This window comes from Coccomyxa subellipsoidea (assembly GCF_000258705.1).
Source record: "Coccomyxa subellipsoidea C-169, whole genome shotgun sequence".
Lineage (NCBI taxonomy): Eukaryota > Viridiplantae > Chlorophyta > Trebouxiophyceae > Coccomyxaceae > Coccomyxa > Coccomyxa subellipsoidea.
This window is the reverse complement of record NW_005178027.1, coordinates 1,168,796-1,187,098: the sequence shown is the minus strand read 5'-3', so window position 1 is coordinate 1,187,098 and position 18,303 is coordinate 1,168,796. Positions and strand designations below refer to the sequence as shown.

At 53.3% G+C, this 18,303-nt stretch overlaps 5 protein-coding genes across 5 annotated transcripts; 1 reads left to right on the top strand and 4 right to left on the bottom strand.

Moving 5' to 3' along the window:
* Positions 1-47: 47 nt before the first annotated feature.
* On the top strand, positions 48-691 carry COCSUDRAFT_54449 (hypothetical protein). The gene is made up of 3 exons (XM_005644766.1): positions 48-163; positions 278-336; positions 501-691. Exons 1-3 carry the CDS (start codon positions 70-72, stop codon positions 639-641), a joined length of 294 nt encoding a protein of 97 aa, XP_005644823.1. The 5' UTR covers positions 48-69; the 3' UTR covers positions 642-691.
* A 1,035-nt stretch (positions 692-1,726) lies between these two features.
* COCSUDRAFT_18991 (eukaryotic initiation factor 4A-11) lies at positions 1,727-3,865 on the bottom strand (the record flags this gene model as incomplete). The annotated part of the gene is made up of 7 exons (XM_005644765.1): positions 1,727-1,918; positions 2,056-2,226; positions 2,460-2,618; positions 2,808-2,876; positions 2,977-3,213; positions 3,411-3,643; positions 3,763-3,865. Coding segments are annotated over 7 exons (1,164 nt in total), but the record flags the coding sequence as incomplete, so codon positions are not given.
* A 537-nt stretch (positions 3,866-4,402) lies between these two features.
* On the bottom strand, positions 4,403-8,653 carry COCSUDRAFT_67562 (hypothetical protein). Its single transcript, XM_005644764.1, has 12 exons — positions 8,502-8,653; positions 8,246-8,385; positions 7,952-8,134; positions 7,659-7,842; positions 7,146-7,299; positions 6,959-7,013; positions 6,785-6,853; positions 6,502-6,662; positions 6,262-6,391; positions 5,776-5,952; positions 5,245-5,403; positions 4,403-4,921 (listed from the first exon to the last, which is right to left on the bottom strand). The coding sequence occupies exons 1-12, from the start codon at positions 8,608-8,610 to the stop codon at positions 4,721-4,723; spliced, it is 1,722 nt and encodes a 573-aa protein (XP_005644821.1). The 5' UTR covers positions 8,611-8,653; the 3' UTR covers positions 4,403-4,720.
* Positions 8,654-8,999: 346 nt separating this feature from the next.
* COCSUDRAFT_25465 (eukaryotic initiation factor 4A-like protein) lies at positions 9,000-12,590 on the bottom strand. Its single transcript, XM_005644763.1, has 9 exons — positions 12,553-12,590; positions 12,383-12,458; positions 12,157-12,263; positions 11,696-11,928; positions 11,282-11,518; positions 11,071-11,139; positions 10,752-10,910; positions 10,307-10,474; positions 9,000-10,032 (listed from the first exon to the last, which is right to left on the bottom strand). Exons 2-9 carry the CDS (start codon positions 12,442-12,444, stop codon positions 9,832-9,834), a joined length of 1,236 nt encoding a protein of 411 aa, XP_005644820.1. The 5' UTR covers positions 12,445-12,458; positions 12,553-12,590; the 3' UTR covers positions 9,000-9,831.
* Positions 12,591-15,912: 3,322 nt separating this feature from the next.
* Positions 15,913-17,300, bottom strand: COCSUDRAFT_18717 (kinase-like protein; the record flags this gene model as incomplete). Its single annotated transcript, XM_005644762.1, has 3 exons — positions 15,913-16,095; positions 16,347-16,541; positions 17,100-17,300. Coding segments are annotated over 3 exons (579 nt in total), but the record flags the coding sequence as incomplete, so codon positions are not given.
* Between the last annotated feature and the right edge of the window lie 1,003 nt (positions 17,301-18,303).

Sequence of the window (18,303 nt, the reverse complement as noted above, 5' to 3'; positions counted from 1 at the left end):
GTCTGGCTCTATTTGCAGATTGTTACCAGTCAGGAATGCATCAAAATCTCTAATCTTACATGTTTCAGGATGCCGCAGAAAGCTCTGTTCAACAAGGCTCGAAAGACGCAGGGAAAATCGTTGGCTGCGAATCGGCACGGAAAGATCTTGAAGCAAAAGAAAGGTGTGGCACACGATCTGCATGTATTTTAGAACTCTGATCATTCCTTTGCGATTGGATGGTCGCCAATGCATGTAGACCGTTCTTGGCTGAATGGTATTTGTCCGTCTCTTACAGGCAAATTCGCCCTGCAGCCGAAGCGAGACTCAGCCAAGAAGATATTGGATGATGGAATGGTATGATTTTCTGCACTGTCGCCAGTGCAGCTTGTTTTGTGAGTTATACCATTGCAAGACAAAGGGATAGGTCTTTTACTAGGCCTCTTCAGGCAAAGTGAGGAAGAATCCTCGTGTTGAAAATCACGTATAACAGTCTCATACTGGGTTTCCTGGTCTGGCAGGAACTGACGAAGGCCATAAATAAAAAGAACGAGGAAGCAGCCGCCGGGAAGGCCGAACAGAGTGGGGGCAGGCTAGGCATCGTGAAGGCACCACCAAGCGCAGACAAGGACAGCAAATACGGGCCCAAGAAGCCCAGGTAGAGCAAGCATGGGGCTGCTGTAAGAGCAGTCATGGCAGTACAAATCAAAGCATCAGATTGCCATTGTCCTTGCTAGTCTCTGGTAGAGGCAATCCAGCATCAGCTGACCCAAGAGGCCCAAGTAGGGCATGCTGCGGGCTGCTATACTGCAGACATAGCATTTCTGCTATATTGTTCACAGTATTTGATTGTCGTGTGCTGCTTTTTACTCAGCACCATCATTGACATGCGCTTGGAGCGCTTCAGATGTTAGACACGTCATGCTGCTTCATACCTATGCAGTGAAGCTGTAGTAGACACTAGCTAGGGTAGTCTTTGAGCAGCAAAACCTGGTGTGCGGTCAAGCATGGATTGCTGCTTCTTCCGGTGTCAGACATGCCTGTCTGCTGATGGTGTCAAACAAGTAATTTTGACTGGAAGTGTTTGCAGAAGAGTGCAGTTGCAATGGATGGAAGGGAACGAGATCGAATTGACTATGTCAGATTTGCCAGATATGACACAGTCAATACAAATCTGCTTCACCATCGAATTCCAATGCAGGGGATTTTAATGCCTAATCAAGAAATTTTCCTTCAGCCTTGGATGAGGAGATGCCTTGTTCAGGACATAATTTTCTTTGTGGTGATGACTACATTGAATCTGCTGCTCAGATCAGCTGTTCACAATGTGCATCATAATGAATGCATGCAAATGCAGCAGGTGCCAGCCACAGTGTGTGCAACGCAACAGAAAATACTGTACTGCACTCGACATGCAGTCACTACACATGTGGGCGCATTGCAGATGATAGCTTTGATCATTAATGTTTTATAAATATTTCAATAGCTGCGCAAGCATCAATTGCATGTCTCTCTCTCTACAGGTGCTCCGGCAAACATGAGTCCACCTAATCTCTGACCCCCCCACCGTGATGCCATGTCACATCTGATGATTGCTACCTGTGGTGCAAACTACAAGCCAGGACAATCAGCCCTTGTAAGGCATCTGCCCACAAGGTGTCTGATTTTGCACCCACTCGAATGATTCAAAAGCATGTCGGTACTCATACATGAAGCTTCTCAAGGGCAACAACCACATGTTCCATCTTCAAAGAAGGTCTGCTACATTGGCGGGCAGCTCCTCAATGACTGTATTGCAGTAGCGCTCAATATCCTGCAGCAGACGCTGCTCCTCCCCTGTCACAAAGCTGATGGCCAGCCGCTTGCTCCCAAGACGCCCGATGCGGTGCAGATAGTTCTCTGGCTGAGTGGGCAGGTCATAATTGATCACCAGGGACGCCTGCAGGCAACCCCGACAGCTTCTTGGACTTCTCATCACTTGCATTGCTGCCAGGAAGACCAACAGGCCCTGCATGAGACTGACCTGACAGCTATGCAGATTGATAAGAAGAGAACAATATTCATTCCGCGGCACACCTGCTGTTCATCAATGCCGCAGGCATCTGCAGCTGTTGTGATGAGGCCATGGCAGGAATTGGAGTCCCGCTTTCGTGCCATGCTGTCATGCCCGTCCTGCTCTCTGCTAGAGATATTGATGGCTGTCATATTGATGCCCCTTTCGCGCATCTTGTCAGCTAGCCAGTCCATCTGCACGGCAGAATTTCTATGAATGTGGCTGTTGCCAACTCTACTTGCCATTGTATGCAACCCAAAAAAGAGGCTTATTAATCACACAGACATCAAGATATAAGGGGATCCCCTTTTGGGATTGAGACACGATAGCTGCATTGGGCATTATGTTGTAGTTTGCCTTCCCTCACGCAAGCCTTCCCTCGACTAGCACATCACAAACATGTGACCAGAGGCTTGGCTTGCATCACCTTCCTAGTGGTATTTGCGAAGACCAGAATATTGTCGATGGCCAAAATGTCACGCAGGTCGCAGAGGGTGTCCAGTTTCCATCCCTCATGCTCCACGTTCACATAGAACTGCCTGAGTCCCTCAAAATTCAGCCCATCGCGCTTCACCAGAATGTGCACCTGCGCTTGCATGCCTTCTCCCATCAGGCTGCCATGATCTTTTATTAAAGCAAATATGAATGACTATCAAAGCATCCATATTTGAGCTGTGCCTTACAGGAATAAGGTATCGAGCAGACATTCTAAAATATTTAAGAAGGCAATTGCTGTCCATGCTTTCATCAAGACAGACGATGGAGAAGTTCTCACCGGATTGTTCATGAACTTGCGGGTGAGTGCCAGAACTTCAGGTGGCAGGTTTGCACAGAACACCCCCACCTGAGACACGCACATAGCCGTCAGATCAACAATTTTCTGCATGACATCCTTCAAACCTTGCAATGATACAGGGCACTGCTGAAGGACACAAACAATTTACCTGCAGCCTGCCAGGCAGCAGCTGAAAGATCTCATAGATGAGCTCCTTGATAGCAGGAGACAGCAGCTCATCAGCCTCGTCCAAGACAAGCATCCGGATTGAGTTTGCATGCAGTGCGCGGCGGCGCAGTAAGCCTTGGATGCGGCCAGGAGTGCCCACCACAACCTGAATACCCCCTTCCAGGATGCGGATGTCCTCCCTCAAGCTTGGACCGCTGACAAAGCAGTGACACTTCACCTGCAGGCACGTCAGACACCTCTGAACTCCTGTGCAGAGCCAGGAAGAGAGCTCACTTCCTGCCAAGTCTGGTTGGAGGATGATCAGTGCGTGTGCCCCTTTTGGAAAGGATAAAATGTCATCTTATCCAGCAATTATGCTCCTTGTGACTAACCAGTACTGCATGGACAGGGCTCATGCACCGAGCAGAAAATCACCTCTTGGAACTTGCCCACAGCGCGCATCACCTTTGCAACGTGCTGTGCCAGCTCACGAGTGGGGGCCAACACAAGGGCTTGGCACTCGAGCGAGTTGTAGTCCAGGTTCTGCAGGATGCCGGCGCAGAATGTGGCAATCCTGCCAGTGCCCAGCTGAGCCTGCTGGATCACATCCAGGCCCTTGGCAAAAGGGACAATCCCTTTCTGCTGGATGGCAGAAGGCTTCTCAAAACCTGCAACATGGAGCATTGCAGTCTTGTTGCTTTCAGCAGTACTGTGTACTTTGTAACCAAGCAAGTCGCAACGATTCCTGCTACTAATGATCCCTTGTAGATCTCTGATTTGGAAATACCATAGGCGTGGAGTCCATGCAGCAAGTCCTCGTGCAGGCTCATCTGATTGAATGACACATAGGACTCCTCCCACTCGGTGTAAAAGCTCTCTGCCATGCTGCCTTCAACAGAAGCTGAGGATCACAACTCTTCACCAAATAATCTTGGCCAATATAAAGCGATCGATGCAAGCAGTGCTCGTCATCGAACTCACAACTCAGCTTCTCAGCTTCTCAAGCCATACTGGGCAATAGGGCGAATACTTCTGGACGATGCAATAAATTCAATAATCGGAAGCAATTTCGTGCACGGTTTGTTTCCCTTGTGGTCTGGACAGGTGTGGCACAGGTTTGTTCAACGATTGATGATTTTCGAAGTGAAAGATCCTGAGAGTGATCACTCATGTGTTCAAAAGGAACGTGGGGATTTTGCATGCGTGAGACCATGAGGTATTCCGTTAGTCTTGGACGAGGTGATCCAGACGTCAACAGAGCTCTGTGTTGATGGTGACTTCAAGAGTGCAGAGGCAACAGGATTGCTTTTTTTTTGTTTGAAGAAAGCTGAAAAGTACATCTTCCTCAGAATACGTGCACGGATGTCTCCAACACTCTTGCATGCATGAATGTGACTGCAGCAGGCTGAAGAAACCTCATATTCTCTGCATAAGCCAATGTATTACTACGTTGTTACTAGCAAGCAATTATTTGCTGATTGGTTTGCAAGCTAACGCCTGAGAAATTCCATTTAGACATGAGGACTACCGACTGCTTGGTGCAGAAGCCATCATGCTGATCACCGATCAGGCAGTCTTGAGCGGCACTGACATATTTGCGAAGTTTCCTATTCTGCACAGATTCGCGACATGTACATGTTTTCTTGACGAAGATTAGCAGCTCTTCACCAAAGACGCTATTCCTGGATTCAGAGCCGGACTCTGCACTGGAGACTCGCTGAAGCTACAACATTCCTAATCTCTTCCTAAGCTCCCTTGCTCCTCTCCTTTGTGAACAGCTCGTCAATCAGGAACTTGACAATGGGCGCTGTCTCAGCCGCCTCCATGTCAGCCAGCACCTTCTCGATTGTGGGCCCATCGCTCCTGTCCTCTGCATCCAGAATTGTTTCGAACACCCTGGATGATTCGTCCAGGAATGCCAGCACCTTGGAGTCATCAATCGTCACCTGCACACCATCCCTGCTGTTTGCATCTGCTGAAAGCAAAGCATGTACATAATACAGCCCCCACGCCCTACCCTGGTGCTCATTTTGCCGATATCTCTGCGCCTATTCTTTTTTTTGGGTTGGCATGCACAGCATACAATGTGCAAGTATGCGGGCTATTTGCATAGCATACTGAACTGAAGCCATACGGGCAGATGTTTTAAATGCACAGCACAGTGCATGAGCACATGCGCGCTGAAGTCCACAGCATAAAGTCTTGCAAGAACATGCGGCTGATGTCCACATGCACAGCACAGTAAGTCAGGGCCTGCGGGCGGCCGCACCTTGTTGTGGGTGTCGAGAGTGATGTAGCCCAGGTCGGCTGCGCGCTTCCAGCAGGCCATGGCGCTGACTGTGTAGGGCCGCGTGGCGCTGCTGTCAAACATCTGGAAGCGCCGCAGGTCCTGCAGCATGAAGCTGGCCACCGCCCCCTGCACATCCGCCTACACAAAACAATGTGTCACTTCATGCTCTGTGCATCCAGCCGCCTGTGGCTGTGACCGCATGTTTGGCTGTGAAGTCGCTGGACTGTTCTCTTACACCAACTTGGACATGTGCAACCCGATTCTGCTGGGTACTGTTTTCTTACTGCAAGTGATACCCATGTCTGTCCCAAGAGCCTTGCTGGCGGCTGAGCCCCTCTAAAACGGGCCTGATATCATGAGGCCCTGATCAGATGTGACGACAGGCAAGGGTAGTAAGTACTACCTAGCAGCCACAAGGCAAGAGGGTTTCCCAAAGAGGGCCCGACTGAGGTCCAGCTCCTCAAGGACATTGACACATGTCAGGCGCTGTGCATGTGGATGGAGGCCCACCTCGGTGAGGAGGCCGGCGGGCAGCAGGAGGCGCATGGTGTGCAGGGCGGTCAGCTCTGCGCGTGGCTCCTCCAGCAGGGTCTTGGTGGACACCCGGATTGCGTCCTTCACTGCGTCAAGGCCGTAGATGGCGTGCCCTATCTCATGCGCCGCCACATGCCACACTATCGTGCCCACCTGAAGCCACCGTGATTTTGTTGTGATGGAGAATATTGTACGCTGGAGTCTCTTCTGTGGGCAGGCATCTATTATCAAGCATTCGCACTAAAAACAGCAGCTGTATTCACGTCAGGTGGTGTCAAGAGCAGATTGAAAGCACTGTTCTGCACTTTTGCTGGGGGAGCTGTCTACAATTATGGTAGTAATACATTTCCTGACTGGCTGTATCATCATTCAGGGTGGCACTGCTGCAACTTTGCCTTTAACCACCATGCAAAATGAGCTTCTCTGCACAGGTTTGCAAATAACGGGAAGAACTATGCGCACCGTGTCGATGCTGTTCCTGGCAGGGTCGGCCAGTACTCGAGCGGCCAGCTCGCGCGCAGACTCCTCGCGCGCGGCAGTCGACACCGGGTCAAAGTAGATCTTCACTCCCTCTGCCTGCCGCACCTCAGACCTGCCCCCACAACCTTCTTCGGCTCCTTGCTCATGTATGGCCTTGATACTGGGCGGCTCCAAAACCTAGCAAGACCGCTAGCACTGGAGACTCCAACATCCAGTACACACCTGTTGGGGATGGACTGGCCCGAGAAGCGAAAGTAGAGGTTGACGCCGCACTGGAAGGGCAGGTAGTAGATGGCAGCCAGGGACTTCTTCAGCGCCCCAATGCCCTCCTTGGCCAGCTGCCCTTCGCGCTTCTGAAAATACTCCACCATCACATCCTGGATCTGAGCACATGGTGCAGTCCCCCTCAGTACATCATTTTAACACTTTGAGGGTGCTGCATTTCTTGTGAGACTGTGGAGGAGACAAAAATGTGAGGATGTTGTGATAAGAGGGCGTAGGTCACCTTTGCAATGGTGGCGTTCTCAGCAGCATAGTCCTGGTCTTGCAGCCGGATGGAAAACTCTGGGGACACCTGCAAAATGTGCCAGGGGGCAAATATCTTCTTTGAGCTTCATGCACGTAGTAGTCAAGACCAAACTTGAGTGATTGCAAGCATTGGGGATCACAAAATGCTTACCTTGGTCCGCAGTGGGTCACCATACCCATACTCAATGTCGTGAACAATCTGAATCCTGCAAGCATGTCACCACAATTTTGCATGCCTGCTCCACTGGATGCACAATTTCAACATTGATAGCAGCCAACAAAACAAGCTGAACACCTGCGCCTTATGAGGAGGCAGGATACTAAGGATATGCTCTCACCAGTACCGAATGCGCATCCACTTTTCATCCAGGATCCGCCACTCGTCCTCCAACCTGTCGATGTCTGTCTCTGCCAGACATGTCCGGTACTGCTTCAGGTAGTCGAGATAGTCTGCCTTCACTGCAGTATCCTCTGCCTCTACCTTGGACATCTCTGCCCAGTGACATCACCCTGTCAGCTCAAGCTGGTTTGATGATATTCTCACCATTACATGCGTTTCCTCCCAGAGGCAAGGTGCATCTGCAGACTCAGCTGCAGTAAAGGCAACCAAAATTTTACCCCTCGATGGACTCCACAGGGGCTCGGTGTCCACAGATTACACATACAGTCAAGGGGAGGGGGGGGGGGGGTTGTACAATACTGAGTATTGTGCCCACGGATACTTTGGTATTGCTTTAATCTGTGGACATATGACTAATTCTGCATCACCCCGTCCTGCTTGACAGATGGCAACATTGCTGGCGATGGCAGCCACAGCAGAAAGGAGGTGTGCATGTGAGATCTTGGAGTACCTGCAATCCACTCATCAAAGATGGAGACAATCTTGCCGATCTCTGCAGGGAAGGCAGCGGCGTAGGGTGCCTGCGTGTATTGGCCGTCCGGGGATGTGCTGATGATGGTGTAATGGTTGAAGAGCTCCTTTGGCACCTTGCCCTCCTTGTCATCCTGGGCCAGCTGCTTGGCTGTGGCATTGCCCTGCACAAAGATGGCTCTCTCTTTAAATCATGGTGGCAGTGATGGAAAAGGTGCAAGTATGCAAGAATGCCTGGGGATTCTTGTTGCAAATGGAGCAAGTCAGGCTCACCTGGACCGCCTTGGCCCAAGCCTTGTACCAGCAGTCGTAGGCATCGTTGACCAGGCTGGCATAGTAGATCAGATTACGATCAAAGGTGCTGAAGCCGTGGTCAAGAGTCTCAAGCGCCTTGCGCACATAGGCACGGGTGAACTGCTGCCGACGCGAGGCAGCAGCATAGACCTTGAAGAACTCCTGTCCGGCCAAAGATCGCACGTTCAGTCTAAGTGATTCCGGCATAGAGTGCGCCAAGCGCGAGACTTGAAAGGTAAATATTTTTAGTTTAGTACAGCGCAAGCATAGCACCTCTCCATACTCCTCGATGCCTGGCCATTGCTGATCAAGAACAGCCTTCAGGAGGCGCTGTTGTTGCTCTGGAGCAGCACCGAGCAGGTGGCGGTCGCTCTCAAAAGAGATGTTGTCTTTGACAATCGATCTCGTTACGCCTGTGAAAGTCAAGCTATATTAGGCATCCTTGGATCTAGACACAGCAGCAACACCTGAGCGTGTCACATTGGATTAGGATTCCTGATCAGGTACAGACCATTTACAGAGCACATACTTTCGATGGCCTTCAAGAGTTCAACCCCTCGTTTGCCTGAGGTTGCTGAAGACGTTGATGCCCAAGTGTGCTTGTCAGCCACCAACACTTTCACACTCTGGTCTGCCATTTCAGATCCTCTGTAGAAAATAACTTTCTAAAAGTAATTGGAAAGAAATTGGAAATTGTCGATTGATTCTGGTAGAGAGACTTCTATTTGTCACAGCTCATCATGACGTGCTACGTCATGGCATGACTTAGCACGTGCAGCAAGAGATGAAGAAGAGTGCTTGTGATGAGACCTGATGGCCTGCAGAAGCTGATTTACCTTGCGCTATGAGCACGCGTGATCAGGAATAGGCATGAGGTAATAGGTCAATCACACACATGGATCGTGACAGATGTATGCACGCAGATGCAATGCATGTGACATGCAGCGGAGCTACTATGCTGGGAGTGCCTTTTGCCATTGGCCACAAAAATGATTCTGGAACCAACATGCCTGGCCGTGGCTCTCGTGCCGGGAGGATACATTTTTACCTTGCAAGTAGGATTCCTACGGTATGATACTACAAAATTCATTGCTATGTCACTCACTAGACGCAACCGTCAAGATTCCTCACAACAATTCAAAAGCTTGAAAAAGCTGAAGTTGCTGCTCGCAAAGAGTTTACTTTAATGGCAAGCCTGCCATGAAACAGGCGGCATGCATCAACATGCCGACTGCATACCCCAGTTGAACACCTCCCATGATCTATACAGAACATTACTCATTCAACTTCTGGTGATCTGAGATGCACTTTGTCAGCATGAGGGCAAGACAGCAGGTAACATGATAAGCTGCCCAAGAAGGCATTATACTGTGAGCATGCACCCCGTGCTAGCTGGCACAGCCATCTGGTTCTGTCCTTCACCAGAACACTTCTATTCAGAAGCTGTCTCCCAACGTACCCCCGCGTTCTTGCACACATACGGCACTTGTGTCCATCCATTAGCGGTGGTGCTGTCTTGTTATTCTTGGTGCTAATATAAGGTAGCTCTCCCAGCGCACCAAAAGTCCCTTTTTCTCCTTCTCCATGCAATCCTGGGTCAACCCAGCCATTGCAGCCCCTTCGTCTGTGCACATCTATCTCTCTGCGCAAACATTCCCTTTTGCGGAGATGCAAAATGCTGCCCTGCTCGCTCACTGGCCATAGCACCGGGTCACCAGGCACACAGGCGCGCATGCTGCAATCTGCAAAATTCATCTCTGCAAGCCCGCTTCTTGATAGCTCCTTCTGCTTGAGTGCTGCTTATTTGTGCGCCCATTCAGGGCGGCTGAACCCAGGCTCAATAAGGCTGGACGCAGTGCTCAGATGAGGTCTGCCACGTTGGCGGGCAGCTCCTCAATGACGGTGTTGTAGAACCGCTGGACGTCCTGCAGCAGGCGCTCGTCCTCCTTGGTCACAAAGTTGATGGCCACTCCCTTGCGCCCGAACCGGCCGGAGCGCCCGATGCGGTGCAGGTAGTTCTCGGGCTGGGTGGGCAGGTCGTAGTTGATCACCAGGGACACCTGCACACACCCATGCCAACCCTCTCACCACCGTGATCACTCCTATGTTTGAGGTCTGCCAATGCCAGCACCAAGTGAACACATTCAACAGCAACTGGCAGTGCAGCTCTGCATGAGTCACATATGCAGCTCATCTCCTTCTCATGAGATGTATGTTCCATCGATGCATTATGCTCACACCACGAGGCAGCCCTCCCTCCCATCTTGGCGCGCGCACTGCCCTGTCCTGTGTCCTGCACTGTCTCTTGGCAAATATGAGAGGCAGAAGCTGCACCTGCTGCACGTCGATGCCGCGTGCGAGCAAGTCGGTGGTGATGAGCACACGGGAGGAGCCGGAGCGGAACTCGCGCATAATGACATCGCGCGTGTTCTGGTCCATGTCTCCGTGCGTGGCGGACACGGTGTGATCGCTCTCGCGCATCTTGTCAGTCAGCCAGTCCACCTGCGCGCCACATCAGCCACCCCATCAGCCCTGCCGCTTTCGGCTGCAAATTGACCATAATGCAGGGCCACACGGCGGAGCCACTTACTGGGCAGTGACCCAGCCAATGAACAGGAGGATTGCTGATCGCCACACTGTTCAACAATCTATGACCTGCAGTTCCTTCAGCCTTGTACTAAAACCCCAAGGTGGACAGGACTGCAGGCTCAGATGTTCCATGATAGCTGCCTCGAGCCTGTTACTGAACCCCCACACTTGAAGCAAACTCGATGCTCACCTTCCTCCTGGTGTTGGCGAAGATGACGGACTGGGTGATGGCCAGGGTCTCGTAGAGGTCGCAGAGAGTGTCCAGCTTCCACTCCTCGCGCTCCACGTTCACGTAGAACTGCTTGATACCCTCCAGGGTCAGCTCGTCACGCTTCACCAGAATGCGCACCTGCACATGCATGCCATGCCCCGTCAGATACCATTGTCAATGCCATGTCAATGGTCAATGGAACAGACAAAACAGAGCCGTGCCATAAATGGGATGCACCTGTCAACACACGTAGACTGTCCAACTTCTCATTCGAGACAGACAATAGAGAAGGACTCACCGGCTTGTTCATGAACTTGCGGGTGATCTCCAGGGCCTCAGGCGGCAGGGTGGCAGAGAACACTCCAACCTGAGACATGCACGTAGTGTTCAGGTTAACAGTCTCCTGCACATTACATCTGTCCTGGGTTGTCTATGCTTACAAAATGACGGGTGGCTGACCCAGCCAAAGAGTGTTTCCTCCTCAGGCTGGAAGCTCCAAGAAGGATCACCTGCAGCTTGGGAGGCAGCAGCTGGAAGATGTCGTAGATCTGGTCCTTGAAACCGCGAGACAGCATCTCGTCAGCCTCGTCCAGCACGAACATCCTGATGGAGTCAGCACGCAGTGCGCGACGGCGCAGCATATCGTAGACGCGGCCAGGAGTGCCGACCACGACGTGGACGCCACCCTGCAGGATTCGAGTGTCCTCGCGCACGCTGGTACCACCAACACAGGCGTGGCACTTGACCTGCACACACGATCGAAGCCTCTCAGTGGCGGAGATCACAAAAGCGAGCGCGCTGAATTTCAACTTCGATCAGCGGACAAGCGCTGAGAGCCTAACACAGTATTATTCTTGCCATCTTACATCATCAAACCATCTTTCCTGATGAAAAAAGATCCATGCAGCGAAAGGAGCCCTCACCTGTTGGTAGTCGCCCAGAGCGCGCATCACCTTCTCGATCTGCTGTGCCAGCTCACGAGTGGGAGCCAACACAAGGGCTTGGCACTCGACAAGGTTATAGTCGAGGTTCTGCAGGATACCGGCGCAGAATGTGGCAGTCTTGCCAGTGCCGGACTGAGCCTGCTGGATGACGTCCAGGCCCTTGGCAAAAGGCACAATTCCCTTCTGCTGGATGGCAGATGGCTTCTCGAAACCTGCAAAGTGCATCCTACATCAAGACAGTCCCCAAACAGACACCGCCAAGAGTGCTAATGCCGAAGACACAAGTAGGGGCTGCCTCAACAAAGCAACCAAAAAATTTCCAATATTTCACAGCTGAAGGAAAAGCAGAGGAGCAGCATGAAGAAGAACAGCATGCAATGTCAATGTGGTATTCTGTAGAGTGCGACCAGCACCAAGCTAGACAGGAGATTGAGCAGTACCGTAGGCATAGATTCCACGCAGCAAGTTCTCGTGCAGGTTCATCTGATCGAAAGACTCATAGGACTCCTCCCACTCGGTGTAAAAACTTTCTCCGCCTTCGCCCGTCCTGCATCCAACAGCAGCTGAGGCTCAATACTCTTGACCAACCATCTTGTTGCCTTCACGTGTGTGGCCCACAACAAGACCAATGATGCAAACAGCATCAATGGTCGTCATGAAACTTACAGCTCCTGCATCTTGGAGTCGTAGGCGCGCGCATCGTAGGCATTCTGAGCTTCTCCAGCCATACTGGGCAATATTTCTGCACACCACAATAAACATCTCAGCACTGTTGTTTTGATTAACATTTACACAGCAAGTCTGCAGAAAGACAGATAACACCATCCTGCAAATACCTGTATAGCGTTTCTAAATCGCTCCTAGGTCGCTTGATAGGAAGTTAACTGCAGGAAACATGTGTGGGCCGCCGACTTCAACACCGAAGCAGCAGTCGTACAGCGGTGTTCCCTCAGCGAGGTTCCCGCCAGCTGCTGAACCCCAAAGCTGCCATGTGAGGGAATCTGTCCCTTCTCCATTTTCCTCCCTTATATTTGGAATTCACTCTTGGACAATGTTATACACTTCATGAATATTTGATCATGCAATATGTGATCATGCAATATTTTTTTTAATTAACAATTTTATAAACAACTTGAAATGTGTGCGCACGCCGGCTGTGCCGGGCCGGGCCACTGGCATGCCACTGCAGTGAGACAGAATTAGTAACTTTTATATTTCAGCACTTGTCAGTGAGTGCACTTTGGAGTGGTAGCCATTGCATGGTGTGCTTCACAAACTGCACTGGGACTGCTCTGCAATTGCAGGATAGAGACAAGTGGGTAAAACTCTACACAAGACCAAATGTGCACGACCACCATGATGGTGCGCATGTGCGCAGCACAGTGACATGCATGCGAGTTGCATGCTGCAACACAGGAAGTGCAATGCTATGGGAACTTTCTTTTGGAGCAGGCCTTCATGACACACTTGCTGACCGGAGAGATCACTGCCTTCACATAATTTCGAGCAACAAATGCATAATTTTGCTTGCCACTGAGGGTCACTTGATTCAAGGCATCACCCTAATAGGGACCGACGCCCAATCACAAATCATATGGTCAGCTTCCGTGCCGCAAACACATAGTGCAGTGTTATTTTTTTTCCCATGAGCGGGGATCAGCCAAAGACAGACGTTCACACAAAGTCACTCCCAGCAATGTCTAGTCGTGCTTCATCAAGGAAAGCTCTCTTCGCCTTGCAGCATAAGGTTGAACTGTTGGCCGGAACTCATCTCTTGCGAGGATCTGACGATGATCATCCTGATTCCCACCAAGCACAACACAGCAGAAGTTGCCGTGCATGTCACAGTTAGTAAGACCAGGAACCTTGTCGCTGTTTTAATGATGCTGCCCAGCCAAAGTGAACATGCCGGCAAACAGCACAAAACAGCCAGATCGCGGAACACAATCCCCTGGGACCCACTCAGGCAATAACTGAGCAGAAGATGCAACAGATAAAAAAACCCAGTACCTTACCTACTCAGCCATTGCAGGGTGGCAAGCCAAGGATGACCCACAAGCGGCACTTGAAACAAGCACCAGGAGCTCCAAGTATTAGAGTCAAATCTTAGTATTTGTCGCAGAAAACCCCACGGCGTGATTCATCAATAGTGCACATAGAAAGGCTGCAGCGTCAACTTCGCGTGGACTCGGTATCACTAGATCACTCAGACCCTGAGCTAGACCTGCCAACATGGATTGAAGAAAATGAGGCCCGTGAGACTATTGCTTGCTCCGTCCGAAGCTGCCTGCCGCAGGTGGCACGGCCAGAGCTTTCTTGCCCAAAGCCCACACTTTGCCCAGCAGACCTCTGCGGTGCTGAGGCTCCTGCCCACGAGGCTGTTCCCCCGATGCCTCCGCTCCCCCGCTGTCTGCCGGCGACGGCCACTCAGCACCGCTGCCGCTGGCTCCCGACCCCGTCGCAGCCTGAATTGCTGCCGCGAACGGCGTCAGCTGCTGCAGCTCGGCCGCCGAGGTCCCGGCAGCAGCGGCTGCAGCGTTCCCTTCGCCGTGCGGCCGGTCCCGGGAGCCGGCCGGCAAGTTGGTGGCCGGCTCGACCGAACGCCGCCCGGGGGCGTCCTCCCCACCGGGGAGGCCAGCGGTGGGGTCCCGGTGGCTAGGACTGCTGGAGGAGGAGGGCGGCTGCTGCTCGCCATTGGGGCGGCTGTTGGAGGGTGATCTTTGAGCAGCGGCAGAGCCGGAGCTGGCGCTGGCCCAGGAGCGGGAGCCGCCGCTGCTGCTCTGCTGGCTGCGCTCCTGCTCGTGTATGCCCTCCAGCACAGAAGTCTTGCCCTGGCGCCCCTGGCTGTCCATGGTGAGGTTGCCGTCGCTCTCGCTGTCGCTGCCGCGCTCCATGCTCGACTGCACCTCGTCCACCTTGGACAGCTTGGGCCCACACAGCGCATCACTCCAGCCGCTCGAATGCGCTCCTTCCACCGGCCCCTCACCCCGCTCCCTCACATCCTGAGCGCTCTCCGGCCCGTCCTCTTTCGTCTGCTGCTGTGGCTGCCCGAACGGGCTTGCCATGGCCCCGCTGGCCGCTGCATCCGCTGCCTTTTCAGCTCCCTGCGGGTCTGCATCCCCGCCGTTACCGCCGATGATCCGCCGAACCGGATGCGGCGGAGCCGGCTCCGGGCATGACACGGGGCCGTCGCCGCTGCCGGTCGGGTTTTGCTGCGCGATCGAGGCGACGCCGGGGCCCGGGGAGAGCAGGTGCAGGATGTGCAAATTGGCGGCGTTCATCCGTGCCCCCTGCTGCAGCGCGCGGCGCAGCGGGTCGGCGGCCTCGAAGGAGGAGGACTTGCTGCGAGGCTGGTCAGCGCTGAAGCGGCGGTCGGAGGCGGCCGAGAGGCGCCGCGAGGAGCGCTGCGAGCCGTCTTCACTGCCGTGGAGGGGCAACGTGAAGCCCGAGGGGCTCGCGTCTGACCGACGGCCGTCGGTGTCCGGTGCCGCGGCCGCCAGGCCGTGCACCTGCCCCAGGCTCACCGTCCGCGGCCCCGCCTGCGGCTGCAGCGGCTCGGCCTGCAGGATCTGCGCTGCCCCTGCAACCCAGCGCATGACCGCTTTCAGCACAGGTGATATGCTGGCCGCGTGAACAGTCCCCAACGGATGCAGGCACCCAGCGGAAGGGGATGAAGATGCATCATTGTGGTACAGGATTTAAGGCAGCAGCTGTTGTCAAAGAAGCCATGCCTCCCACTATCAACAGCGTTGAACACCTCCTAGCGCAGTGTTCTGCAGCGTACATTTAGCCACCAAATCTACATTTAGCTGTGAGCATGACGGGCACGCACCAGGAAATTTGGCGGAATGGATGGGGTTGCCGGCCTCACTGATGGGCGCCTCGATGCGGCGCTGGCGCGACAGCATGGCGGTCTCCGTAAGCAGCTCGCGCAGGTCCGTAATGGCGCCCTCGAAGCTGGGCCGCTGCGCCGGGTCGGCCGCCCAGCAGCGCTCTATCAGGTCCACGTACGCGGCCCAGCCCTCAAAGGTGCCCCCCTGCGGCTGCGCTGGGATGTCCGGCCGCTGCCCCTTCTCTGATACCGACACCATAATCTGCCACACACCCCACCGCCATCAGCCGGACACTTGACATTACTTATATGCTGGAGCCAACTTCCAGCCGGTCACGTAGGTGTGTTGAAGAGATGGATGTACTCATGGAATTGGGTTGATGCAGTTGAGGCAAAATGTGGACAAGGACAGGAGTTTGGCAATGTGAAGCAAATGACAGTAAGGGCATGCCTGGAAGACGCTGAGCTCCTCCCAGGGCAGCTGCCAGGTGGCGAGCTCCCAAAGGACCACCCCAAAGGAGAAGACATCCGCCGCCTTGGAGAACGCCTGCAGCCCCACCACAATCAATTCTTAGCCATGAGTCATCAATCAACTTCAGGGAGATGCAATTGAACCTGCACCCCCTGCATCCCAAAAAACGCGCAAATTTGCCTTCTTTCACCAATCTCAGCAGGCGAGCATGGAAGGCACGACTCCCTTCACCCCATAACACAATAACCTGCGCCACTTGATAGAGCATGGGAGACATGTAGCAGGCGCCTGTGTTGGCAGAGGCAGGTGGGCAGAAAAAAGCGCACCCGGCTGGAGATGACCTCGGGGGCGAGCCAGCGGGGGTTGTTGGCAGAGATTGAGGTTGTCTTGTCCTGTGCGCTGGACTCAACGCGCGATAAGTTGAAGTCGCACACCTTGACCCGCCAGTGCTTGTCCACCAGCAGGTTGGGGGACTTCAGGTCGCGGTGGATGATCTGGCGCGTGTGAAGCTGCAGCATGCCCTGCAACAGGCAGCCCCAGCACCTTGCCATGTCTTGCTCATTCAAGCCATGCACCTTTTTCCAAACATGCATATGCAGAGCGCACAAGCCAGCCGCAATGCACATTTCTGTAGACTTGCCGTTTTCAGTACGCTCTGAGTACCGGCTTCCTGGGACTGAAACAGCAAAGCACATCAATTGTCTTGCCTGCAAAAGGGCTGCTGTGCTCGAGACCCCAAGGGGACGCTTAGCAGCTCTGTGCTGGACAAAAAATGTACTAGGGCAAGGACTTTGACATGATGGGTACAAAGGCGCAGAGACACCCAGACCTCCCCGCACCGTGTATGGTTGAATCCCGCAGACACATGAAGAGAGGCACCAAAATGCTTGCATACCAGACTCCTCTCATACTGTTCCTTGAGCATTCATGGCACAAAAACGCTGCCGAACCCATGAGGCCTACAGTTCAGCCAGAGCCGCCATATATATGGTATCAAGAGTGAGATGCTCTCTTAACTCAAAAATCCATCACAGAATTGGCATCTGAAATCACGGCGGGGAAAAAAACATGGGCCACACCTTGGCTGCGTCGAGGGCCATGTTGAGGCGGCGGGCCCAGTCGAGCTGCGGCGCGAGTGCAGGGGTGGAGCGCGCCTTGATGAGGACATCGAAGAGGGATCCACGCGCGCACCACTCGGACACCACGCACGGCGGCTCCAGGCACACCCCCATGAACAGCACCACGTTCGGGTGCCGCAGCGCAGCCATTATGTTCACCTGCTCGGCCCCCCAAAAATACAGTGTAGGGAATCGGCATTCAAAAAAGAAATCGTGTGAAGGTGGATGTGCATCTAATCAGCAGCGCTGGCGGTCATGACTGTCAAATTGCAGCCATACTGTTCACCTGCACCTCTGAGCCATCCTACATGGGCGCTGGTGGGCCGGACAGGGTCTGAAGCCTTCATACAAGCATCTTACTCCCCCTAAGAAAAAGACCAATCAATGGATCGTCATGATTGCTGTCTGCAAACCGCTGACAGGTCTCCCAACAGCGCATGTGTCCGACCACCTTGATGGCACCTCTTGCATCTGGGCAAGTGCAAGTCCTGCATACGGTGTTGTACTGGGCCGCCAGGGGCGAGGCAGGAGGGCCAGTAGGGCAGTCTGAGGTGCATGAAAGCAGTAACTCGTGTTTCACTCATGCATCAGCAAATTGAAGGCTTACCTCCCGCTCCAGCGTTTCCAGGCGCGTGCTGTCGTCGGCGAGGGCCCTCTCCGTGGCCTCCCTGTTCTCCGCCTTGTCCTGGGCGGGGTCCGGGGTGGACCCGTCTGCAGCCGCCTCCGCAGCCGCCACGCCGATGCTGGACAGGCTGTTCAGCACCTGCTCACCCACAGGCTTTTTATAAATATTGCTGCACTTTGTGCTTAAATTGTTGTATGCTTGTACAGTGATTGCATTGCAGCAGCAGCTCAATAGATCCTTCCAGAATCCCCTCTCCTTGCACAGACACTACTGCCTCTGAATGATTGGAGCAGCGGGCTTGTGAACCCAAGGTCCCCATGTCAGACAGGCTGCAAGTTGGGCTATCGCCATTTTGGACAGGTGTTTCTGTTGATCATCTGCATGTATTGCCCTGTCATAGCTCGAGTATAGCTCTTCCTCTCCACCAACCACATTGTAACGCAATGAACAGATTGGGTGTACCACTGCAGGAGATCATTTTGTTTGTCTATGTTTGCCAAATGTGCAGTGGGCCAGAGCAGAGGAACATGCACCCACCTT